Genomic DNA, 22,808 nt, shown 5'->3' with positions numbered 1-22,808 from the left:
ATTTGTAAGTCCAGCGTTATGCCTTCATGACATTATGCCAAACCTACTAATCAAAAGAAGCACTGACAATCCCGGCAGGTATGATGTGGTTTGCACAGCTCTGCGCCAGCCACCACAAACCACCGACCAGGGTCCTGCAAATATTTTTGGTCTTCAATTTTTTATTTTATGAAAGTTAAACCAGAGAGTCCTCCAAAAGAGCAGAGATCACATCAGGAGACCTGGCGGTCGAACAATTTTTCCGATGCCCTTGTTTCATGGATGTATGAAACCGGCCAAAATTGACAACAATAACATCCTATCTTTAAAAAAAAGTATCCAATAGAAATTCCACAATTCTTTTAATTGCACTTGTTTCTTGTTTTTGTATTTTCTTGTGATGGCATGGTGCTACACAAAAAAAACCCATACATAAATACTTATTATTGTGTATAATATTCATTTAGTACCAATAAGGGCTCCCTAGATTATAAAATCTGTTAGAACAAGTGGAATACATAAAGAGATTGAAATACTATAAAAAGGTGCTATGCTTTACAGTAATTCCACACGCCACCAAACATGGCAAGAAATCATGCTGTATATACGGGGTAGAAAGGCAGCAATCATACATTCTGTCAGTTCTACATACATTTCCTTATGAAGAAATGCTTTGTAACAGGCTATGAACATTTAAAACAAAAAAATATAAAATATCAGATACATTTTAACAGGATACCCCGTCACAATCACTAATGTATTTATATACCCTCGCACACAGAGTGCTGCATTAAAGTTTATGAACCCTTCAGAATTTTCTATATTTCTGCATAAATTTTACCTTAAACTACATCAGATTTTCACACAAGACATAAAAGTAGATAAATTACACAAACAACTAAAAAATTATTACACTTTATTATTTTATTTTAGTGAGAAAAATGATCCAATATCACATCCGTGAGCTGCCAAAGTATGTGAACTCTTAGGGCTTGTGCACACGCTGCGGATTCCATTGCAGAATTTTCTGCAGCAGATTTGATAAATCCCCAGTGCAAAACCGTTGCAGTTTTTACTGCGGATTTATCGCGGTTTCTATTGCGGTTTCCTTTGCGGGTTTTCACCTGCAGATTTCTATTGGAGCAGGTGTAAACCCGCAGCGGAATCCGCACAAAGAATTGACATGCTGCGGAAAATAAACCGCTGCGTTTCCGCACGTTTTTTTTCCGCAGCATGTGCACTGCGGATTTCATTTCCCATAGCTTTACATGGTACTGTATTTTACTAGATAATTTGTACTGAAAAACAGGAGAAAAAAAAATCAAAACTAGGATAAATTGTGAAAAAAAACCATTGCAATTTTGCCATTGTTTTTTTTTTTTTTTTGAAGCACTTCTTTCTGCAGAAAAATTATCTGGCAAAATGATTCTCCAGGTCAGTACGATTTATGAAGATATCTAACATGTCCAGTTTTTCTTGTTATTTTAGTGGTGAAAGACAATTCAGAAATTTGTAATAAAAAAAATATATATTGCCATTTTCTGAGAGACGTAAAGATATGTGCACACAGTGCCTGAAAAAGCGCTTAAAAACCATTAAAATGAATGAACATATGACTGGAATATAATAAAGACTGTGCATAAGTTCAGGCTTTTGAGCTACTACCTCATGTTTGTAAAGACGCACAGCAGTTAAAAGAAGTGACCCCATGCTTCATGTGGTTTCTACTAGAAGTGACACGACCATTCTCCATCTGGCTTCTGCTTGTAGGAGTGACCTGACCATTCTTCAGGTGGCTTCTGCTTGTAAGCCACTCACAGTTTCATACAAGTAAAAAAATGCTGCCAAACACAACCACAACCACACGATTGAGATGCTTGAAGAAAAGCAGAGATGACGTTTTCATGAAGCTTTTTCTGCCTGAAAAACGTAGCAGGTACGCTGGAGTCTAAAAGACTGTGTGCATGTGTACACATATCCTAGCTTTTTAATTTTTCTGTTCATTCTTAGTGCCGTCTGAGGGCTTGTTTATTACGAGCTGAACTCATGTTTTTACTGACATAATTTAGGAGTACATATGAGGTTTATCTCTTTTAAATGTATGTATTTTTTATAGGAACTACAGCAACCAAAAAGAGGCAATTTTTGCATTTTTCTTTTTGGTGTTTAATATGGGAGGCAATTAAATTTATTTAGATTTTTCAAAACTTTTTTTTCCAAATTATACTTTATTTTATAATCCCCTAAGGAAACTTGACCTTGCAACTGTTTGATTGCTTATATTCTGCAATACCACAGTACTGCAGAATATAGAGACATCATGATTCTCCTATTGAGCTCTACCAATCCACAGCCAAGACAAATTTTGTATAAATGGAAATTCAAGACCATTATTACCGTTCTCAGCAGAGGTCGACCAAAAAGATCACCCCAAGAGCAAGGCGTATATAAGTCCACAAGGTCTCAATCTCAAAAGGTACCGAAGGTAACCTATAAACAACTAAAAGCTTTTTACACAATTTTATGTTCATGCGTCCACCATCAAGGCATTGAACAACAATGTTATGCATGGCAGATTTAGGCTGGGATCACACATGCGAGAAACATGGCCGAGTCTCGCATCTTAATATCTATCACTGCCACCGGCACTCAGGAGTGAAGCGTGCGGCTCCATGTATTGCTATGCGGCCGCACGCTCCGCTCCGGAGTGCTGGCGGCAGTGACAGGTATTAATATGTAAGACTCGGCCGTATTTCTCGCATGTATGATCCCGGCCTTAGAAGGAGAAAGTCATTGCTAATGATCACCTGGATCACTTAGATCAAGACAGATGACTATTGTAACATAATGTTTTTGTTTAGATGAGAAGCATTATGCTTGGAGAAATAAAAGTATGAAAACCTCTTACCATGTGTGAAACATGGTGGTGGTGGTATCTTGGTTTGGGCCTGTTTTGCTGCATCTGGGCCATGACGGCTGCCATGCAGTTACTGGCTGCTACATTTAGAAGGGGGATCACGCAAAGGTTCAAACTTTTTCCACTTATAGATGTGCAATTTTGGAGTTATTTTCCTCAATGATAAATTACAGACTAATATTTTTAACTCAATTGTTTGATCTGGTTCTCTTTATCTACTTTTAGATTCTGTGAAAAAAATATATGCAGAAATATGGAAAATTCTGAAGGGTTTTCAAGCCTTCAAGCATCACTATAGATCTCAAAACTAGACAATCATGTATACATTTTAGACCTTTGGTTTATTTTCCATATAGGTAGCCATTTTACAGTCTAGGCTTTCTTAAAATGCTTGGAGTTGTAGTGTGCCCTCATATCCTTCCTCAGGTTAAATTTTGCACCACAAACTCCACAAGTATACAAGTGAGTATCCATGTGTTCTTCTAGAAGTTCGTTATTTGGGAAGATCTGAAAGCACACCTGACATATAGTTTCGCCTGCTGCCAAGTGGGAAATCATGTGACGCACATGGTCATGTTTGCGAAAGTTTCCTTGGTCGCAAATTGAGCAAACGTACCTAGCCATGCCCGTGTGCATATCGTTATGCAGCCTGAGCTGGCGCTCCCGTAAAAACTGCTTTCCACAAATCTGGCATGAAAACTGCTTCTCCTTGGTGTGTACGGTATAATGTTCTCGAAGGTGGCAGCGCTGGAAAAAGCCTTTACCGCAGATGTCACAGAAATGCTTTCTTCGATGATCTTTATCGGTGTCATCAGAAACTGAACCTCTGAAGACTTCATTGTCCAAGCAGTGAGACATGTGCTCTACCACCAGGTTCTCAGCCTCAAACCGCTGCCCACAATTAGGGCAACGGTAAGGGCATGAGGAATTTTTATAAACCTCTCTGGCATTCACAGCCCCTTCATTTACGTCATCCCACATGTCTGCTAGCACCTCGCCCATTGCTGAGGATTCCTCAACGCCGTCTTCAAAGTGCATCCTCTCATCGATATGTCTACCATCGGTTTCAGGTCGCACCTGAGATTCTCCACATCTTTGAGCGTGTTCTTGAAGTTGTCTACCTTTCACAAGAACTTGCCCACATTTGCCGCAGGCACATATATTTTCTATATGTTGAGACAGGTAATGGGAGGACAGGTCATGCTCGGTGACTGTCACACCACAAAGTTCACATGCCATTTCAGATGCAGCCTCGCTGGTTTCTGCACCATCTTGATCTAGAAAGTCAACATCTTTTCTACCCAGCGCTTGATGCAAATTGACAGATTTCGGATTCATACTTTTATATTGTTCACTGACGTAATAGCCGCTGAGTGCCTCATCAACATCATCATCTAACTCATCAATGTCTGAAGACTCAAAATATTCTTTATCTGAGATTTTTACAATATTAATATCATCCATATCCACAATGGAGTTCTCATCAGCTTCGATTTTTATAATGACCGAGTTCTTCTCAGTAGTGTCTATCGTTTCGGTTTTTATTTGGTCTAGACTGATGAGTGTATTTTTTGCACTTTCAGAAGACACAGACGCCTCTAAACACTGACTTGAGTCTGCTCTTTGCATGTTGTCTTGGGTTGGAGAAAACTTAGAAACGGGTGATTCACTGCCGCTCTGGCTTTGATCGTTACTGGAGTTCTCCCTATTTTGGAAGAAATGCCTATTTGTGCAGGTTTGAGAGTGCTCGTCGAGAAGTTTTTCACAGCTGAATGCAAAGCCACAACTCTCACAGGTGTAACTGCGTCCGAAGCGTCTGCTCCCACGATCTCTTGGGTTAGACACTTTTGGGGAAGGGGTTTTCTTGCAGATGTTCTGCATCTGTTTACGCAGCGTGGAAGGCATGCTGGCTTCAGTTGGCTTTTCAGGAACAGTGTTTACAGGTAATGCAGGTTCCGAGGGCCACCTGCTCGGTTCCTCTCTGCTTTTTGTAGTGGGTTCTTCATACATTCGGACGCCAAAAACCATTTTGCTAGTCAGGCTACTTGATGCAGAAGAGGTGCATTTAATTGAAGAATCGATATCTTGTATGTCTTCCAAGCAGTCAGGGATAACATAGAGCTGCAGGTAGCTCATGGCATTCTTCAACTGCTCAAAAGTTTCTGGGGCTTTGAGGATTTTACCCAGGTACATGAATTGTAGTATCAAGTCAAAACATTCGGCGGTGATCTTGGTGTTGGTGAGATTGATCTGTGCCATGGTGTGCGGATGATTTATGAACATCATCTTAAAATAAGAGCTGCAGGCGGCCAGGATGGCCTTGTGGGCTTGGAAGTAGGTATCATTGATAGAGATACAGCAATCACAGAGGAACCCCCATTCTCTCTGATTGTAGAGTTGCTGAAGTACATAACTGCAGTGGCTTGCTTTTCCCATCATGATTTGTTTCAGCGGTACCTTTATGGGAAAAAGAAAAGGAAATAAAATTGTGATATAACTTAATTTATCATATGATGCACTTTAGACCATTTTCAGATGAGCAAATACATAACTAGTCCATTTTCATCCATGTCATACGTATGTCTTTTTTTTTTCCACATGTGTATGGCACCAGTTTTTAGCTTTATTAATGGCAGGTGAGCACTGCAGCCCATCAGCGGCAGCTGTCCAAGTGGTGGACAATCCATCAGTTTTTGTTGCACATGGAGAGAGAAAAACAAAAGTTTTTCCACCTTGCCTTATAGGTCAATCTGTGAAAATCAGATATCATCCAAGTGCTGTCCGATTTATTCACAGACCCTTAGACTTGCATTAACATTCTGATCTGAGCCTCAGATCAAAATCAGACGTCTCTGATATTTTCAGAGGACCACTCGGTCTGGGGAAAAGAAAAAAATTTAAAATATCGGACATGTGCACAGCCTCATAGACTATCATAGGTACGAGTGCTATCCGTGAAAACCATGCCTAAAACTTGTACGAGAAAATTGGACATATGTACGAGCCTTAAAGGGAACCTGACAGCAGATATTGCCGCTATAAGATATGGCAACTACCTTTCAGGGCTTATCTACAGCATTCTATAATACTGTATATATGCCCCCGGTCCGACCTGCAAGTGAAGAAAAGTAAGTTATATTATAATGACCCGGGGGCAGTCCGGTCCGATGGGTGTCGCAGGTCCGCGTCAGGTGCCTCACATCTTCTTGTGACGCCGCCCTCCTGCTTTTTCCTCGCTCCCCAGCATCGTGCTCCTGCACAGGCGTACTTCTCTGCCCTGTTGAGGGCAGAGTAAAGTACTGCAGTGTGCAGGTGCTGGGAAAGGGCAGATAAGTATGCCTGCGCAGGAGCGCCGATGCTGGGGAGTGAGGAAGAAGCAGGAAGGCGGCATCGCAAGAAGATGGGAGGCGCCAGACCAGCGACACCCATCGGACCAGACCGCACAGGACTGCCCCCCTGGGTGAGTATAATAAAATGTATTTTTCTTCCCTTGCAGGTTGGACCGGGGGCTTATCTACAGCATTATAGAATGCTATAGATAAGCCTTGAAAGGCAGTGGCCGCATCTTATAGCGGCAAAATCTGCTGACAGGTTCCCTTTAAGTGTCAGTGTTTCCCCATCCGTTATTTCATCCCCTGGCGACAACCTTCTTCTATCATGGGTAAGGGTGCAATATTTGTTACAGCCATATAACATTACCTCGGGATACAGCAGAGGCATGTGTTAGGTGTCCATTGTTGACAAGTACCGTATGTACTATATCTTCATACACACCATTGGGCAGTACCAATACAAAACTCCCTTGTCTCTGATTGCTTCATACGGATTTCAAGATGCTGTTTATGGCAGCTTACATTTTGGAAATTTCATAGCCATGCTTATGACGGTTTCATGGATAGAACTTGTAACTGGGTTACAGTCCAACATGGAACAAGCAGCTAGCAGACCATCTCTACACTGAGGGGATCACTCCAGAATCTGCAATATAACTGGTTTCCCTACCGAGGATTGCACGGAAGAGTTTTACAAGGATTAAACACATTGTGGCGCCCGTGCTTACCATCTGGTTTTCCAGCTCTGATGTGTACATGTTGCCATAGAGGAACCTTTAAACGGGTGACCTGAATTTTTTTTTCTCTTTGCTATATTAAAGTCTATGGGGCTGTTCACATGTCTGTGTTTTTTTGTGGACAGAATGTTGTGGATGAAACTCGCCTCTTCAAATCAATGAGTGGATGAACAAAACGGACAGTAAATGGACGCCATCCATGTGTCAAGTGTGTGCAGATTGATTTTCACTGTATAGGAAAAAACAAACCAGACATGTGTGTATGTGATCTGATGAGAAATATATAGTACACCGCACACTCTAAATGTATATGATGCAATAGTGAAAATTTATTAAATAGCACGAACAACTATGTGTTTTGAAAGCGACCAGAGGTAATTATGACGTTTCGGCTCTACCAGAGCCTTAATCACACAATCGCTTTATTATGCAAAAGAGAAGAGGATAGAGATCCTTGGAGATTCGAAATGCACACTTTAAGCATTTATCCACTGTGGATTCTAAGCCGCAATAGAATGCCCTGATCTGGGATCTGGAGTTGTTAGTCTGTCTAACAGCAGGGCGCGGGAGCGCCGCTCACAGACTAACAACTCCAGATCCCAGATCAGGGCATTCTATTGCGGTTTAGAATCCACAGTGGATAAGCGCTTAAAGTGTGCATTTCGAATCTCCAAGGATCTCTATCCTCTTCTCTTTTGCATAATAAAGCGATTGTGTGATTAAGGCTCTGGTAGAGCCGAAACGTCATAATTACCTCTGGTCGCTTTCAAAACACATAGTTGTTCATGCTATTTAATAAATTTTCACTATTGCATCATATACATTTAGAGTGTGCGGTGTACTATATATTTCTCATTATATTTGGGGCTTCTAGAGCCCATTACACCAGCACCTCGCTCCCTCATTATCCTGAGTGTGTGCCAATTTTCTTTACCTGTATATGATCTGAGTCAGCGATGAAACAGATGCCACGATGATGGTAATAATGGACATATGGACCAAAAATACATGAAAACTGAATCCAGTACAGTGATGAAAAATGAATGTTTTTTTGCAAAAAAACCCCAAAACATATGTCTGAATGAGGCCTAAGTATGCGCAAAATGTTAAAATGCAAGCAATGCATGATACATCCAGTTAGTGCTGATGACAGAGGATACAGTGTGCACAGATGGATATATACATTAGTCTACAGATGATCACAACAGACAATTGCAACCAAAATTATTGATTATCTGATGAATGGACCAACATATAGTGATCAGCGGGGGGATACAGTGGATAAGTGTTACATGCAGCATATCCATTTGAGGAGGCCATCAACCTTCTATCTAATGTTTATGGTCACCTTAAAGGGAACCTGTCACCCCCAAAATCGAAGGTGAGCTCAGCCCATCAGCATCAGGGGCTTATCTACAGCATTCTGTAATGCTATAGATAAGCCCCCAATGTATTCTGAAAGAGGAGAAAAAGAGGTTAGATTATACTCACCCAGGGGCGGTCCGATCCGATGGGCGTCGCGGTCCAGGGCCTCCCATCTTCTTACGATGACGTCCTCTTCGGGTCTTTACGCCGCGGCTCCGGCGCAGGAGTACTTTGTATGTCCTGTTGAGGGCAGAGCAAAGTACTGCAGTGCGCAGACGCCGGGAAAGGTCAGAGAGGGCTGGCACCTGCTTACTGCAGTACTTTGCTCTGCCCTCAACAGGGCAGACCAAGTGCGCCGGAGCCACAGCGTGAAGACCAGAAGAGAACGTCATCGTAAGAAGATGGGAGGCCCCAGACCGGACCGCGACGCCCACCGCAGCGGGACCGCCCCTGGGTGAGTATAATCTAACCTCTTTTTCTCGTCTTCAGGATACATCGGGGGCTTAGCTCACCTTCGATTTTGGGGGTGACAGGTTCCCGTTAAGAACTTCTGATTATAAGAAATTATCAAACATCCAATGGAGGAGCACCAATCACCTGAACGAGCACCTGCATTACAAGGAGGAGATGAAGAGCACAGATAGTGCATGCATCCTGCCACTCCAAAGTCTACAGCAATCGCAAAGGTAGTCAAATGCAGAAAAACCCCTTTGACCCCCCAAAACATTTATGACAGCCCTATTTGTTCTCCATAGAGCAGTTCCGGCACATAAGAGGGAGATCCGAGAACAAGACCCCTGTATAATCCCCATATGCACTAAGACCCCTGTGTCTGGCCTGTAGATATACTCCTGCAGATATGGCTGCTGCAGCATGACAAGTGACATGAATTCTATCGACACCCCATCATAATCTCCCGGCTATCTAACATCGGCCAATGAGATAGAATTTCCAGTGCAGAGGGCTCGGTCCACCGGTCAGTCTGAGATGTGACTCCACGGGTTCAGGAAGGGGTGCAATGTCCTCCCACCCCTCCACTCTGTGTTGTCATCACATGACGTCACATCCCCCAGACAGCCAATAGCACTGCTCTTATGAGTTGCAACTTGCTGGTGGCTATGGCCTGTCAATCAAAACTGCACCCCGGGAACTAGCCCCTTCCACCCTGACAGTAGCCACCTAGTGTGGGAGTACATTGTGCAGTGGCAGGCTGCTCAGTGGTGTGGGCTCTGTGCAGGAGCTGCTGCCATCACATAGTGACCACAGAGGAAGGAGAAGCTGCACTCACCTTGCTGAGGGGCTCCGGCTGCCTGCAAATATGGCTGTTCTGGAGTGGTGGGCACAGCCTGGACAAGCGCTGTATGGCTGGCAGAGTCTGTGCGCCCTGATGCCAGAGAGCTGCCCCCTGCAGCAAGAACCCCGAATCCCACCTGACGGTGACCCCGATCAGTGACTCAATCACCGATCTCCTCGCTGCCCCAGAGCATTGAGGGGAAGGGGAGGCCACACTCAGCTTCTTCCGTCTATGTCTGCTGCTCGGATTCCTGACGCCCCCTGCAGGACGCTGACAAGTAACACAGTCAGTGCTAGACGGGAAATGGCCAGAGCAAAGTATTGGGGGAACTGCATAAATAACAACTACCTTATGATTTACTAGGCTTCTAAAAGGGAGGCGACGGGAAATGCCACTTCCACCCTGCAATCTAATGCCTGTAGATGATCATGAGCTAGAGTAAGCAGGAAGAGAGCGCAGGTCACACCTTGTATGAACCTTTCCAATTGTGGCGATTTGTCATTTTGTTTTGTCTGTATAGCTTTCCACGGACGGATATGTCAGCCCTGGGTCTAGTGAGGCCTTCTGAAACAGAGAGGTGAAATACAATATAGAGGCCCATCCCGATTGGGTACACCTTGTCACGGCTTGTTACACTTTTTTTTAATCATAATAGTGTCAACTAAGCCCATGTTATTTACATGTAGCATTACTACTTACTTACTGCAGGGTCACAGTGTTTGCTCATTGTTCTTAGCCTGGGTTTTGAATTTTCATTTTTGGCACTTCCATTTTTATTTCATCTTTCACAAGCAACAACTTTTATTATTTTTCTGTCCACTTTTTTTCTCCACAAAATCTGAAACACCATTTACTTTGCCATATACTGCACGGGGAAAATGTGAAACGGGGAAAATGTGAAACGGGGGGGGGGGGGGCGGGGGGAAATGCTACATCATCGTTTTTTTTTGGAGGGGGTGTTTTTATGGTATTCACGGTGAATAAAGACAGCATGATTCTCTAGCAATACAATGATGGTGATACCAAACTTAGGCTACTTTCACACTAGCGTCGGGCTCAGCCCGTCGCAGTGCATCGAGCCGAGGTCCCCGACGCTAGCGTTGTCTCCGCCGCACAACGGGGGCAGTGGATGCATTTTTCCAGCGCATTCGCTGCTCCATTGTGAGGTGCGGGGAGGTGGGGGCGGAGTTCTGGCCGCGCATGCGCGGTCGGAAAAAGCGGACCGTCGGGAGCAAAAAACGTTACATGTAACGTTTTTTGCTCCCGGCGGACCGCCACAACACGGCGCAACCATCTCACGACGGTTGCGACGTGTGGCAATCCGTCGCGATGCGTCGCTAATGTTAGTCAATGGAGAAAAAACGCATCCTGCAAGCACTTTTGCAGGATGCGTTTTTTCTGCAAAACGACGCATTGTGACGGAATGCAGTTAACGCTAGTGTGAAAGTAGCTTTATAGTTTATATAAGTGGTTCAAAAACATTCTGAGGTTACATTTTTACTGATACAATTGTAGGGTGATAGTCGCTTTTTTTGAAGGTCATACAAGACCAAGAAATACCAATCTAGGTTTTTTTTTTCTTTAAGGTATTTCCCATATGGGTAATTTAATTTCTAACTTATTTCATAGATGTGATACAAAATATGTTAAATTTTTTTATTGATGAAAATGTTTTTACTTGTTTTCTAAGCCCCTATAGGGGACTTGAATATTTCAGCAATGCAGTATGTAGAATATCAAAGATGTTGGTGATGGGGGGGTAATGGCTGTCATGGTAATCCACCAGCTAGTTCTTCGCATGACTGTATTTTTGGTCTGGGTGCTGTCCATAAAAAAAAAAAAAAAAGTTAGTCAATAGAGCAGATGAGCAATTTTTTTTTCACTTACCGAATCTGCATGTGAAAAAAAAAAAAAATCACGTTACTTCTGAAAATCAGATAAGACTCTGCGACGCTCGCTAGGGCCATGGGGCACTCAGAACCGGATCGGACAGTTCTTCAGGGAGTCGTCACGGCAGCTGTGACACGGTCCGTGGCCCTGGGCGGGTAATAAAAATGATGAGGGACCGTTTGTAGGGGATTTAACGTGACGCCACCTGTGGTGTTCGGCAATGAGTGGCTGATGCTGCTTAAGGGGACCGCTGGTGACGCAGCTGGGATGGTTCTGCTCCCCACAGGTGGAGTGGGGCCCAAAGGCTACCGGTATAGTTTGTAAGGGATCGTGGACTTGGGGGTGCAGGACTGAGGGTGCGGGAAATGACTGGAGGACACAAGGACTGTAGTTTTCTTTACCTTTACTTGATAGTTGCAGGTGCAGTCCGGGGCACAGATAATGGACTCCGCTGTCCAGTTGCTAGCGCTCAGCTCTGGGGTGCGCTTGGTCACAGCTCCACTCCCCAGGTTCTCGACTTCTCTCCTCTCCCTCACTCTCTCAGACTCACACTAAGGCCGGGGACACACACAACATATAAAAAAACTTTCCGTTTTTCACGGACGAGAATCGCACAAATGTTTCCAAAACAGTGATCCGTGTGCAGTGCGAGGATGCGATTTCCTCGCATCAAATGATCCCTTTGACATCCGTGTGACATCCGTATGGCATCCGTATGCTGAGATTTTCTCGCAGGCTTGCAAACCCGACATCTAATGGATTTATGTGCTCAAATGTTCGTTAAAAAATATATACAGTATATATACAGTATATATAAGTATATATATATATATCTCATTGAGACACATATATATATATATATATATATATATATTCTGTATTTATATTTAATTCAGCGTGATATCTGTGAAAAGCCGGTAATTCAATTGCCGGCTTCTCATTTCTCCTTCACAAACCCGACATGATATGAGACATGGTTTACATACAGTAAACCATCTCATATCCCTTTTTTTTTTTGCATATTCCACACTACTAATGTTAGTAGTGTGTATGTGCAAAATTTGGCCGCTGTAGCTGCTCAAATAAAGGGTTAAATGGCGGAAAAAATTGGCGTGGGCTCCCGCGCAATTTTCTCCGCCAGAGTAGTAAAGCCAGTGACTGAGGGCAGATATTAATAGCCAGGAGAGGGTCCATGGTTATTGCCCCCCCCCCCCCCCGTGGCTAAAAACATCTGCCCCCAGCCACCCCAGAAAAGGCACATCTGGAAGATGCGCCTATTCTGGCACTTGGCCACTCTCTTCCCACTCCCGTGTAGCGGTGGGATATGGGGTAATGAAGGGTTAATGTCACCTTGCTATTGTAAGGTGACATTAAGCCAGAATAATAATGGAGAGGCGTCAATTATGACACCTATCCATTATTAATCCAATTGTAAGAAAGGGTTAAAAAACACACACACACGCATTATTAAAAAGTATTTTAATGAAATAAACACACAGGTTGTTTTAGTATTTTATTGTTCTCTCAATCCATCTCAAGACCCTCGCTTGGCAAAATAATAAACCCACAATATACATACCCTCTCTGATGAACTGTCAGGTCCCACGAGGTAATCCATCTGAAGGGGTTAATTATTTTACAGGCAGGAGCTGCGCTAAAGCACTGCTCGTGCCTGTAACCCCCGGGGATTGAAGGAAAGCTGGGTGATCTGTACTCACATTGAGTCGCGGTGAGGCGCCCTCTGGTGGATGTTCTCATGAACTGGAGCTTTGGAAAAGATCCCACGCTCGAGTTCATATGAGTTCATCCACCAGAGGGCGCCTCACCGCAACTCAATGTGAGTACAGATCACCCAGCTTTCCTTCAATCCCCGGGGGTTACAGGCACGAGCAGTGCTTTAGCGCAGCTCCTGGCTGTAAAATAATTAACCCCTTCAGATGGATTACCTCGTGGGACCTGACAGTTCATCAGAGAGGGTATGTATATTGTGGGTTTATTATTTTGCCAAGCGAGGGTCTTGAGATGGATTGAGAGAACAATAAAATACTAAAACAACCTGTGTGTTTATTTCATTAAAATACTTTTTAATAATGTGTGTGTTTTTTAACCCTTTCATACAATTGGATTAATAATGGATAGGTGACATAATTGACGCCTCTCCATTATTAACCTGGCTTAATGTCACCTTACAATAGCAAGGTGACATTAACCCTTCATTACCCCATATCCCACCGCTACACGGGAGTGGGAAGAGAGTGGCCAAGTGCCAGAATAGGCGCATCTTCCAGATGTGCCTTTTCTGGGGTGGCTGGGGGCAGATGTTTGTAGCCAGGGGGGGGGCAATAACCATGGACCCTCTCCTGGCTATTAATATCTGCCCTCAGTCACTGGCTTTACCACTCTGGTGGAGAAAATTGCGCGGGAGCCCACGCCAATTTTTTCCGCGATTTAACCCTTTATTTTACACGCTACAGCGCCCACATTTTGCACATACACACTACTAACGTTAGTAGTGTGGAATATGCAAAAAAAAAGGGATATGAGATGGTTTACTGTATGTAAACTATGTCTCATATCCTGTCGGGTTTAGGCAGGAACAATGAAAAGCCGGCAATTGAATTACCGGCTTTTCTCTAACACCGCTGCGTATTTCTCGCAAGTCACACTGCTGGTCCGTGTGGAATCCGATTTTTTCTCGCACCCATAGACTTGCATTGGCGAGTCTCGGCCGAGATACGCTGACAATCGCAGCCTGCTGCGAGTTCCCTCGGATCCAAAATACGGTGGAGAAAATATCGGATGATGGGAGCTGCACCATAGGTTAACATTGGGCCGAGTGCTATGCGATTTTTTAGCGCATAGCACTCGTCCGTATTACGGTCTAGTGTGACCCCGGCCTAAATCCGCCTCCAGGCCAGAACTTATAGGGGAGCTCCCCTGAAACCGGGTGTTAGAGCTCTCCCTTCTGGACTGGAGTCAGGAAAGTGTGCTAGTGTTACCTGATAAGGGGACCTCTCCTTGTTTCCAGGCATGACATCACCCCCTGTGAGGGAGGCAATGCCACTGTGGCAACCGGACTCCTGGGGTGCCACAACTCACCCATTTACATCTAAGGTAACGTTCACATTTGCGTTGTTGGGCGCAGCGTTGACGACGCAACGCACAACGCATACACAACGCAGCGTTTTGTGACGCATGCTCTCTCATTTACCTTAAATTTGACGCAGAAAAACTGCATCATGTAGCGTCGCTTGTGCCCTGACTGTTGCGCCCAAATGACGCATGCGTCACAAAACGCAAGACAACGCATACTGGCGCATGTCCATGTGCCCCCCATGTTAAAGATAGGGGCGCATGACGCATGCGTTGGTATGCTTCGACGACGCTGCGCCCAACAACGCAAATGTGAACGTAGCCTAACAAAATCGGACACCATACATGTAGCATCCATTTACGGATACATTGCAATTCTTTAACATAGGAAACTGCAAATGGTCTTATAAATTATTAAAGCGAACCTATCACCCCGTTTTTTCGATATGAGATACAAATATGGTTCAATAGGGCCTGAGCTCTGCTTTAGATTAGTACCTTTCATATCCCCCCCGATTCCCCACCTTTGCAGAGAAAATACCTTAGTATTCTCTCCGTTTTCTTCTGTCAATCACCCCGGTCCGATGGGCGGGGCATAATTGCTATCTCTCCCCCCCACTCCACGGCGTGTCAGACGTAACTAGATCTGAGAATAGCACAGATCGCGGTCGTTTTTTGCGGTTGCGCATTGAATTAGCCTCTAGCACCTGCACAGTATGCTTTGACCAACTGTGGGCAAAGCATGAAATTATTACTACGCATGCGCCGGCTTTTGACCCTATGCTCCGTGCCCCGGAAGCATAGAAAGACTCTCGGGGCACAGGACATCAAGGAAAATGCCGGCGCATGCGCAATAATGAGTTGAATGCTTTGCCCACTGTTGGGCAAAACATACTGCGCACGCGCAAGACGCCACTTGAATGTGCAGGCGCAGAAAACAACGCCGGAAAGAAGATTCGTAGAGCAAAGCCAGAGGTGGGGAGAATCAGCGATTAGGCCCCGCCTATCGGACCGGGGTGATTGACAGACGAAAATGGAGAGATTACTAAGGTATTTTCTCTGCAAAGGTGGGGAATCGGGGGATATGAAAGGTACTAATGTAAAGCAGAGCTCAGGCCCTATTGAACCATATTTTTATCTCATATCGAAAAAACGGGGTGACAGGTTCCCTTTAATGGCTGCTGCTGTAAAAACAGGAGTTGCATACAGATGACTAGTGAGAAAAGTCAAGATTTTTTTTTGATGAAAGTAACAAAAAATACACATTAAGGCTACTTTCACACTAGCGTTAACTGCATTACGTCTCAAAACGTCTTTTTTCAGAAAAAACGCATCCAGCAAAAGTTTTTGCTGGATGCGTTTTTTCCCCATAGACTTGTATTGGCGACGTATTGCGACGGATTGGCATACGTCGTGTCCGTTTTACGACGGATGCGTCGAAATTTGGCCACACGTCGTCGGCAAAAAACGTTGCTTGTAACGTTTTTTGTCTCCGCCTAAAAAACGTGTCGCGACGCATCCTGTGGCATACGTCGTTGGCTACAATGGAAGCCTATGAGCGACGGATGCGTCGGGACACGTCGTACGACGCAATGCAGCGCTGCAATACGTTTTTTTGCACTGAGCATGCTCAGAAGCTGGATTTTGTTGCCAATTGGCCAGACACCCCCAAATCTATATAAACCTGGCCTGGGCCTTCAACCCCACATATGCCAGCAAGACCCAGAGAGAAGACTGCCAGCCACAAGACCCCAGCCAGCCACGTATATAAGTGCCACGTATATAAGTGCCACGTATTTCAGTGCCACGTATTTCAGTGCCACGTACTATAAATACTATAACTACGTGGTTATACGTGGCACTTATATACATGGCACTTATATACGTGGCACTGAAATACGTGGCACTTATATACGTGGCACTGAAATACGTGGCACTGAAATACGTGGCACTATGACTGTCAGAAAATGTTCATTAAACGGTTAGGGGTGAGGTTAGGGGTAGGGTTAGGGTTTGGATCCCTTTATCATCATCCGTAGTTCATTAATCGGATGTATCCAGAGTCGCCTCCGTCTCCGTTGCTGCAGAAGCATCCTCCGTTTTTCCGCTGCCGCCTCCTTCTCCCGCACTATGATATCCAGGCGATTCGTCTCAAAGATAATGTCGGTAACCAAACTAGCAATGCTCACAAGAACACCTTCCATCGCTGCCACAAAACTAAAACCCTCAAAGATGGGCTGTAAAAACAGTAACTATATAGTTTTCCATATTTTCCAGTAGCCAATCAAATTTGGGAGCCTCCCTTTTAAAAACGGATCAGTCGTAAAAACGGATGCAACGGATGGTAAAAACGGATGCAACGTATGCAACGCATCCAGTATTTTCGACGGAAACGTTTAACGGATTTGCGACGGATCCGTCGAAATGCTGTATGCGTTGCATACGTTTTTCACTTTTTTGACGCATCCGTTTTTTCGGCAAAAAAACGGATTTGCGACGTAATGCAGTTAACGCTAGTGTGAAAGTAGCCTAAGTCACTTTCCTTTTTTTCTGGTGTTTGTTGAAATTTTTTGGCATCAAATTTTTAAAAAATAGCTCACATATTCCATGAATTTTGAAAAAAAATTGATTATATATATACACACACACTTTTTTTGCGATCCAAAATATCATAAAATTTGCAAACAATTTCAAGTGTACATAAAATTACTCCAGGTGGAGGAATACATTGGTGCAAAAATTTTGATGAAATGATGAATCAGTCAAATAATCTGGAAAGCCTAAACCACATCAACAATAAACAAAAAAGAGGAAAAGAACAGGAGAATGCATAAAATAGGCTTTAAAAACATTAAAAGAATAATGAAAAATACCAAAAACTAGACAAAAAAAGGGGAAAAAAGAGTCATACACGTAACCTCAATAGGTGGCGCCACATCAACACAATATAAATACTTTAAAAAAGTTAATAAATTATGAGTAAAGTTTGCATCTCTGAAACATTCACATTAGACTTTTCCAGTAAAAATTTATATTCTACATAAAGATTGTGTTGTGGAATCACCCTTTGTACTGGAGCATTTCTGTATTTTCATGCAGATGCTTTCCAGTATGTTTGGATGGGTGCTGAATCTGTGATGTTGGACATACATGGAACATGACATCTGAGTGCGATCCGATCATCACGGACAGACTAAATGGGAAAGGTGGAGAAACTTTTTTTTTTTCTCTCCACCTCCGAACAACATTAGATCACTATGATTAGCATAATCGGACCAATTTTCTCTGATGAGAGACAAATGGAAGTGTGATCGTATACGCCTAGGGCCACGTTCACATGTTCATTATTTGGTCAGTATTTTACATCAGTATTTGTAAGCCAAAACCAGGAGTGGGTGATAAATGCAGAAGTGGTGACGTGATTCTATTATACTTTTCCTCTGATTGCTCCACTCCTGGTTTTGGCTGACAGATACTGATGTAAAAAACTGACCAAATACTGGTAGCGTGATTGTGGCCTTAGTGTGACAACCGTTACATCCGTGTGACACGTCCTGATGCTCCCCGTTGCTTTTCTCTGACACCATACTGACCTATAGAATTTAACTGATCCATACACATTAAAAACTTGTCCATGTCACAGGTCTGTGAGAGTCAGAGGAAGTCTTATTCTCATCCATTTTGCAGATCAGACTCAACCAATAAGTCTATTGGGATCTGTGAGACACGAATGAAACTAGGAAGAGAGACCTTGTATTTCACATTTTCATCCGAGTTTCATGTTTTTAATTGCTAAATTAATAGTCACTGTGAAAGAAACCGGATAAGTGTAATGGAGGGACTGCTTAATTTATACTCAAGTCTTTTAGGAAATATAGCCCTTTATAAAAATCACACCTTTAGTTCCCTAATCGCCGACTTGGTTTTGCAGAAACGGAAGTAATCAAATATGCTGATAAGAGTGCACAATGGGTGTGGCCAAGGGGCTCAGTGGAACATTCCAGCCACTGGTTTTGCATGCCGCCTCCCTCACTGGTGATTGACAGCTGTAGCTTGCCTGGAGCAAGCACTTTCTATGAAAGTGCTGACTTGTCCATCATCAGTGAGGGAGGCAGGGCATGCAAGACCAGTGTCCAGAACGATGCATTGAGCTTCTTAGCCACGCCCAGGTTGCACCAAACATTCTAATTAGCATATATTCACACATTAGCTTTTTTTTTTTAAGTTTTATGTTTCGGAGTGCACCATTCCCCTGACTTCTGCTTGCCAGTGACAGTACACAACCTAAAAATTAGTAGTTTGGACCAGGGACATGGTGGTACTGCTGGTCCAAGCCATAAACTCGGAAAAGCAAAGAGACACTAAAGCTGGCTGAATCGTGTGCTCCAGCAGCTTTACATTAGTGTTGTATGAAAAGGAGCCTGCAAGAACAGCACATGCTCGGCCACACTGCTACACTGCAACAGTGGTTGATAACCTAGAAAAGTCTTAGGGAATAGTCAGATGGCTGTATAACATGGACAGTGATAGCATTGCAATACTCGGACTGCCTGGCGACTCTCCTGGCCCAAGTATGACAGCATGTGCTTCTAAATACAACGGTCAGACGCGGGTGGGGAGAGCCGCCGGCCAGTCCAAGCATTGCGATGAGATCATTATCTAAGTTATACGTACATCTGACTCTTCCCTTAGGGTACCGTCACACAGTGAAATTTCCATCGCTGCGACGGCACGATTCGTGACGTCGCAGCGTCGTATGAATATCGCTCCAGCGTCGTAGACTGCGGTCACACTTTGCAATCACGGCGCTGGAGCGATGCCGAAGTCCCCGGGTAACCAGGGTAAACATCGGGTTACTAAGCGCAGGGCCGCGCTTAGTAACCCGATGTTTACCCTGGTTACAAGCGTAAACGTAAAAAATCCAAACAGTACATACTTACATTCCGGTGTCTGTCCTCCGGCGTTCTGCTTCTCTGCACTGTGTAAGCGCCATAGCCGGAAAGCAGAGCGGTGACGTCACCGCGTCACCGCTGTGCTCGCTTTCCGGCCGGCAGGCGCTCACACAGTGCAGAGAAGCTGAGACGCCGGGGACAGACACCGGAATGTAAGTATGTACTGTTTGGTTTTTTTTACGTTTACGCTTGTAACCAGGGTAAACATCGGGTTACTAAGCGCGGCCCTGCGCTTAGTTACCCGATGTTTACCCTGTTTACAAGCGAACACATCGCTGGATCGCTGTCACACACAACGATCCAGCGATGTCAGCAGGTGATCAAGCGACGAAAGAAAGTTCCAAACGATCTGCTACGACGTACGATTCTCAGCAGGATCCCTGATCGCTGCTGCGTGTCAGACACTGCGATATCGTAACGATATCGCTAGAACGTCACGAATCGTACCGTCGTAGCGATGGAAATTTCACTGTGCGACGGTACCCTTAGGCAAGAACATTAAAAATTCCCTCCTTTGTTTAGGATGGAGATATTTTAATAAGATAAAGAAATTCCAAAGTTTATATTTTTTTTTTCAAACATTTTGCAATTTTATTCCCTTACTGCCATCGGACGGGATAGTACGTCCAATCGCGGTATCCCCCACTTTGATGTGGGCTCCCGGTGTTGCGCCCACATCAAAGCCAGGACATGTCAGCTGTTTTGAACAGCTGACGTGCCCCCAATAGGCGCGGGTGGAATCGTAATCCGCCTGTGCCTATTAACTAGTTAAATGCCGCTGTCAAACTCTGACGGCAGTATTTAACAAGCACTTTCGGACAGAAATGCGCACATCGGTGACCCTGTCACATGATGGGGGGTCATCGGTCTGTCGGCATGACAACCAGGTCTCCTTGAGAGCTCTATGGTTGTTGATGCCGGATTGCTACGAGCCACCCTGTAGTCGGTGCTCATAACAAGTCTGTAATTCTGCTACTTAGAGGTGATCTGAGCATTGCTCCTATGTAGCAGAGCCGATCAAGTTGTGGCAGCCTCTAGCCTCCCATGGAGGCTATTGAATCATGGCAAAAGTTAAAAAAAAAAAAATATATATGTTTTTAAAAATATGAAAAAAAAATATAAAAAGTTCAAATTACTCCCCTTTCACCCTATTCAAAATAAAATAAAAAAAAAAATCAAACCTACACATATTTGGCATCGCCTCGTTCAGAATCACCCAATCGCTAAATGGTGTAGCGATAAAAAAAAGTCAAAACACCAGAATTACATTTTTTGTGTCGCCGCGACATTGCATTAAAATGCAATAATGGGAGAACAAAAGAACGTATCTGCACCAAAATGATATCATTAAAAAACATCAGCTCAACAAGCAAAAAATAAGCCCTCACCCAACCCCAGATCACGAAAAATGGAGACGCTACGGGTATTGGAAAATGGCGCAATTTATTTTTTTAAGCTAAGTTTGAATTTTTTTTTCACCACTTAGATAAAAAAAGAACCTAGATATGTTAGGTGTCTATGAACTCATAATGACCTGGAGAATCATGATATCAGGTCAGTTTTAGCATTTAGTGAACCTAGCAAAAAAGCCAAACAAAAAACTAGTGTGGGATTGCACTTTTTTGCAATTTCACCGCACTTGGAATTTTTTTCCCGTTTTCTAGTACACGACATGGTAAAACCAATGATGTCGTTCAAAAGTACAACTCGTCCCGCAAAAAATAAGCCCCACATGGTCATATTGATGGAAAAATAAAAAAAGTTATGTCTCTGGGAAGGAGGAGAGCGAAAAACAAAAACGCAAAACCGAAAAAAGCTCCGGGGTTAATCATTATCGAACGTTGTGATGACTAGTATTTCCATGGCAGAAAACTGAAAAAGGCTGATGTTAAGGTATGTGCACACGTTGCGGATTAGGCTTAGGAATTTCTGGTGCGGATTCTGTCTCTCTTGGCAGAAAACGCACCTGCAGTTTTTTGTGCGGTTCCGCAGCGTTTTTTTGTGGGTTTTTGCTGCGGTTTTCACCCCTGCGGTTTTCTATAGTGGAGGGGGGGACAAAAACGCTGCAGATTCACAAAATAGAATTGACATGCTATTTCTTAAAAACCGCAGCGTTTCCGCAGCGGATTTTCCGCAAAGTGTGCAAAGCATTTTTTTTTCTCATTGATTTACATTGTACTGTAAATCAATTGCAGATCTGCAGCGTTTCTGCACCTCAAAAAACGCTGCGGATCCGCAGAGAATCCGCAACGTGTGCACATACCCTTATCCCGGTTAGATAGAGACTGGCAAATATAAAGAAACCTACCATTTAAAAGCGCATTATTTTTATGCAAATCGCTGCAGTTTATGGACAGGTGATTAGCACAGGTAAAACATAATGAAAATGTGTTTAACCTGGAAATAAAACAGCAACACTCCACTCCCCACAAAAAAGTAATTTTCCTGCAAGACCTCATTCATTGTTTTTTTTTTTGCATACGAGAGTCCGACTGTTTTCCCATCAGTACGCTGATGAGTATATTTGCCGATCATATCACTGGTCCATATACCCTCCTCTTCCAGTTAAAGTGGCATCACCATTTCACTTATGCAAAAAAATAAACTCGCCAACTTCTTCCCATCAAACAGTAACGAGCTGACACGTGGACAGACTTTTTCTTGTACCCATTGATTAAAATGGGAAATTTTGATCAACAAAATGGATTTGAATCCATGGGTTGTTTTGTTTTCCTTTATAGCAACAAAAAAAAAAAAATTAAAACCACAGACATGTGAACAACCCCATAGACTGTCATGGGTGCAAGGAATATTTTCATGCGTGAAAACTGAAAACATCTTTCTCCATGCTGGAAAAAAAAAATCTGTTGAGTATTTTTAGCTTTTTTTTTTTCCTCAAAAAAAATCCAGATAAAGACTAATAGGGGATTTCTAACAGATTTTGCTGCAGAATTTATGCTGAAATACTAACTAAAAAAAAATTGTAATCTTCGCCACAGAAACCAATGGAGAACAGTCGTCATGGGAACGGTGGCCACTGGGGTTCACACAAGGTGGTCACCCAGCTCAGGAATGGCAAATGACCGTCTTATAAAGTGTTACTATGGCAGCCAAATTCGCCTTCCTCACACAGCTGGTTGTCAGCGCCTCAGGACCGGTTGTCAGGCAGACTGTATTGTGTCACATCTCCTCACACAAAAACACAGGACATCTGCGGCGGCTCCTGGTCATGTGACACTGCCCCCTTCC

At 43.7% G+C, this 22,808-nt stretch overlaps 1 protein-coding gene across 4 annotated transcripts; it reads right to left on the bottom strand.

Annotated features, from left to right (window-relative positions):
• Positions 1–324: 324 nt before the first annotated feature.
• Positions 325–22,804, bottom strand: ZBTB1 (zinc finger and BTB domain containing 1). 4 transcript variants are annotated; one of them, XM_077266045.1, is made up of 5 exons: positions 22,689–22,804; positions 11,916–12,065; positions 11,549–11,661; positions 11,303–11,446; positions 325–5,353 (listed from the first exon to the last, which is right to left on the bottom strand). In XM_077266045.1, exon 5 carries the CDS (start codon positions 5,333–5,335, stop codon positions 3,269–3,271), a length of 2,067 nt encoding a protein of 688 aa, XP_077122160.1. In that variant the 5' UTR covers positions 5,336–5,353; positions 11,303–11,446; positions 11,549–11,661; positions 11,916–12,065; positions 22,689–22,804; the 3' UTR covers positions 325–3,268. The 4 variants fall into 4 exon arrangements, with proteins under 4 accessions (XP_077122160.1, XP_077122168.1, XP_077122177.1 ...); XM_077266053.1 differs by lacking the exon at positions 22,689–22,804 and adding an exon at positions 18,201–18,274 and having other exon boundaries at positions 11,303–11,661; XM_077266062.1 differs by lacking the exons at positions 11,303–11,446; positions 11,549–11,661; positions 11,916–12,065 and having other exon boundaries at positions 22,689–22,802.
• Positions 22,805–22,808: the final 4 nt, after the last annotated feature.

The sequence above is a fragment of the Ranitomeya variabilis genome, chromosome 1, assembly GCF_051348905.1.
Source record: "Ranitomeya variabilis isolate aRanVar5 chromosome 1, aRanVar5.hap1, whole genome shotgun sequence".
NCBI lineage: Eukaryota > Metazoa > Chordata > Amphibia > Anura > Dendrobatidae > Ranitomeya > Ranitomeya variabilis.
Note: the sequence above shows the minus strand (reverse complement) of the source record. Positions and strands in the feature narration are given on the sequence as shown.

Bases quoted from the DNA above. Each gene is read 5' to 3' on its own strand.
- ZBTB1 (XM_077266045.1), bottom strand. From the start codon at position 5,335: ATGATGGGAAAAGCAAGCCACTGCAGTTATGTACTTCAGCAACTCTAC.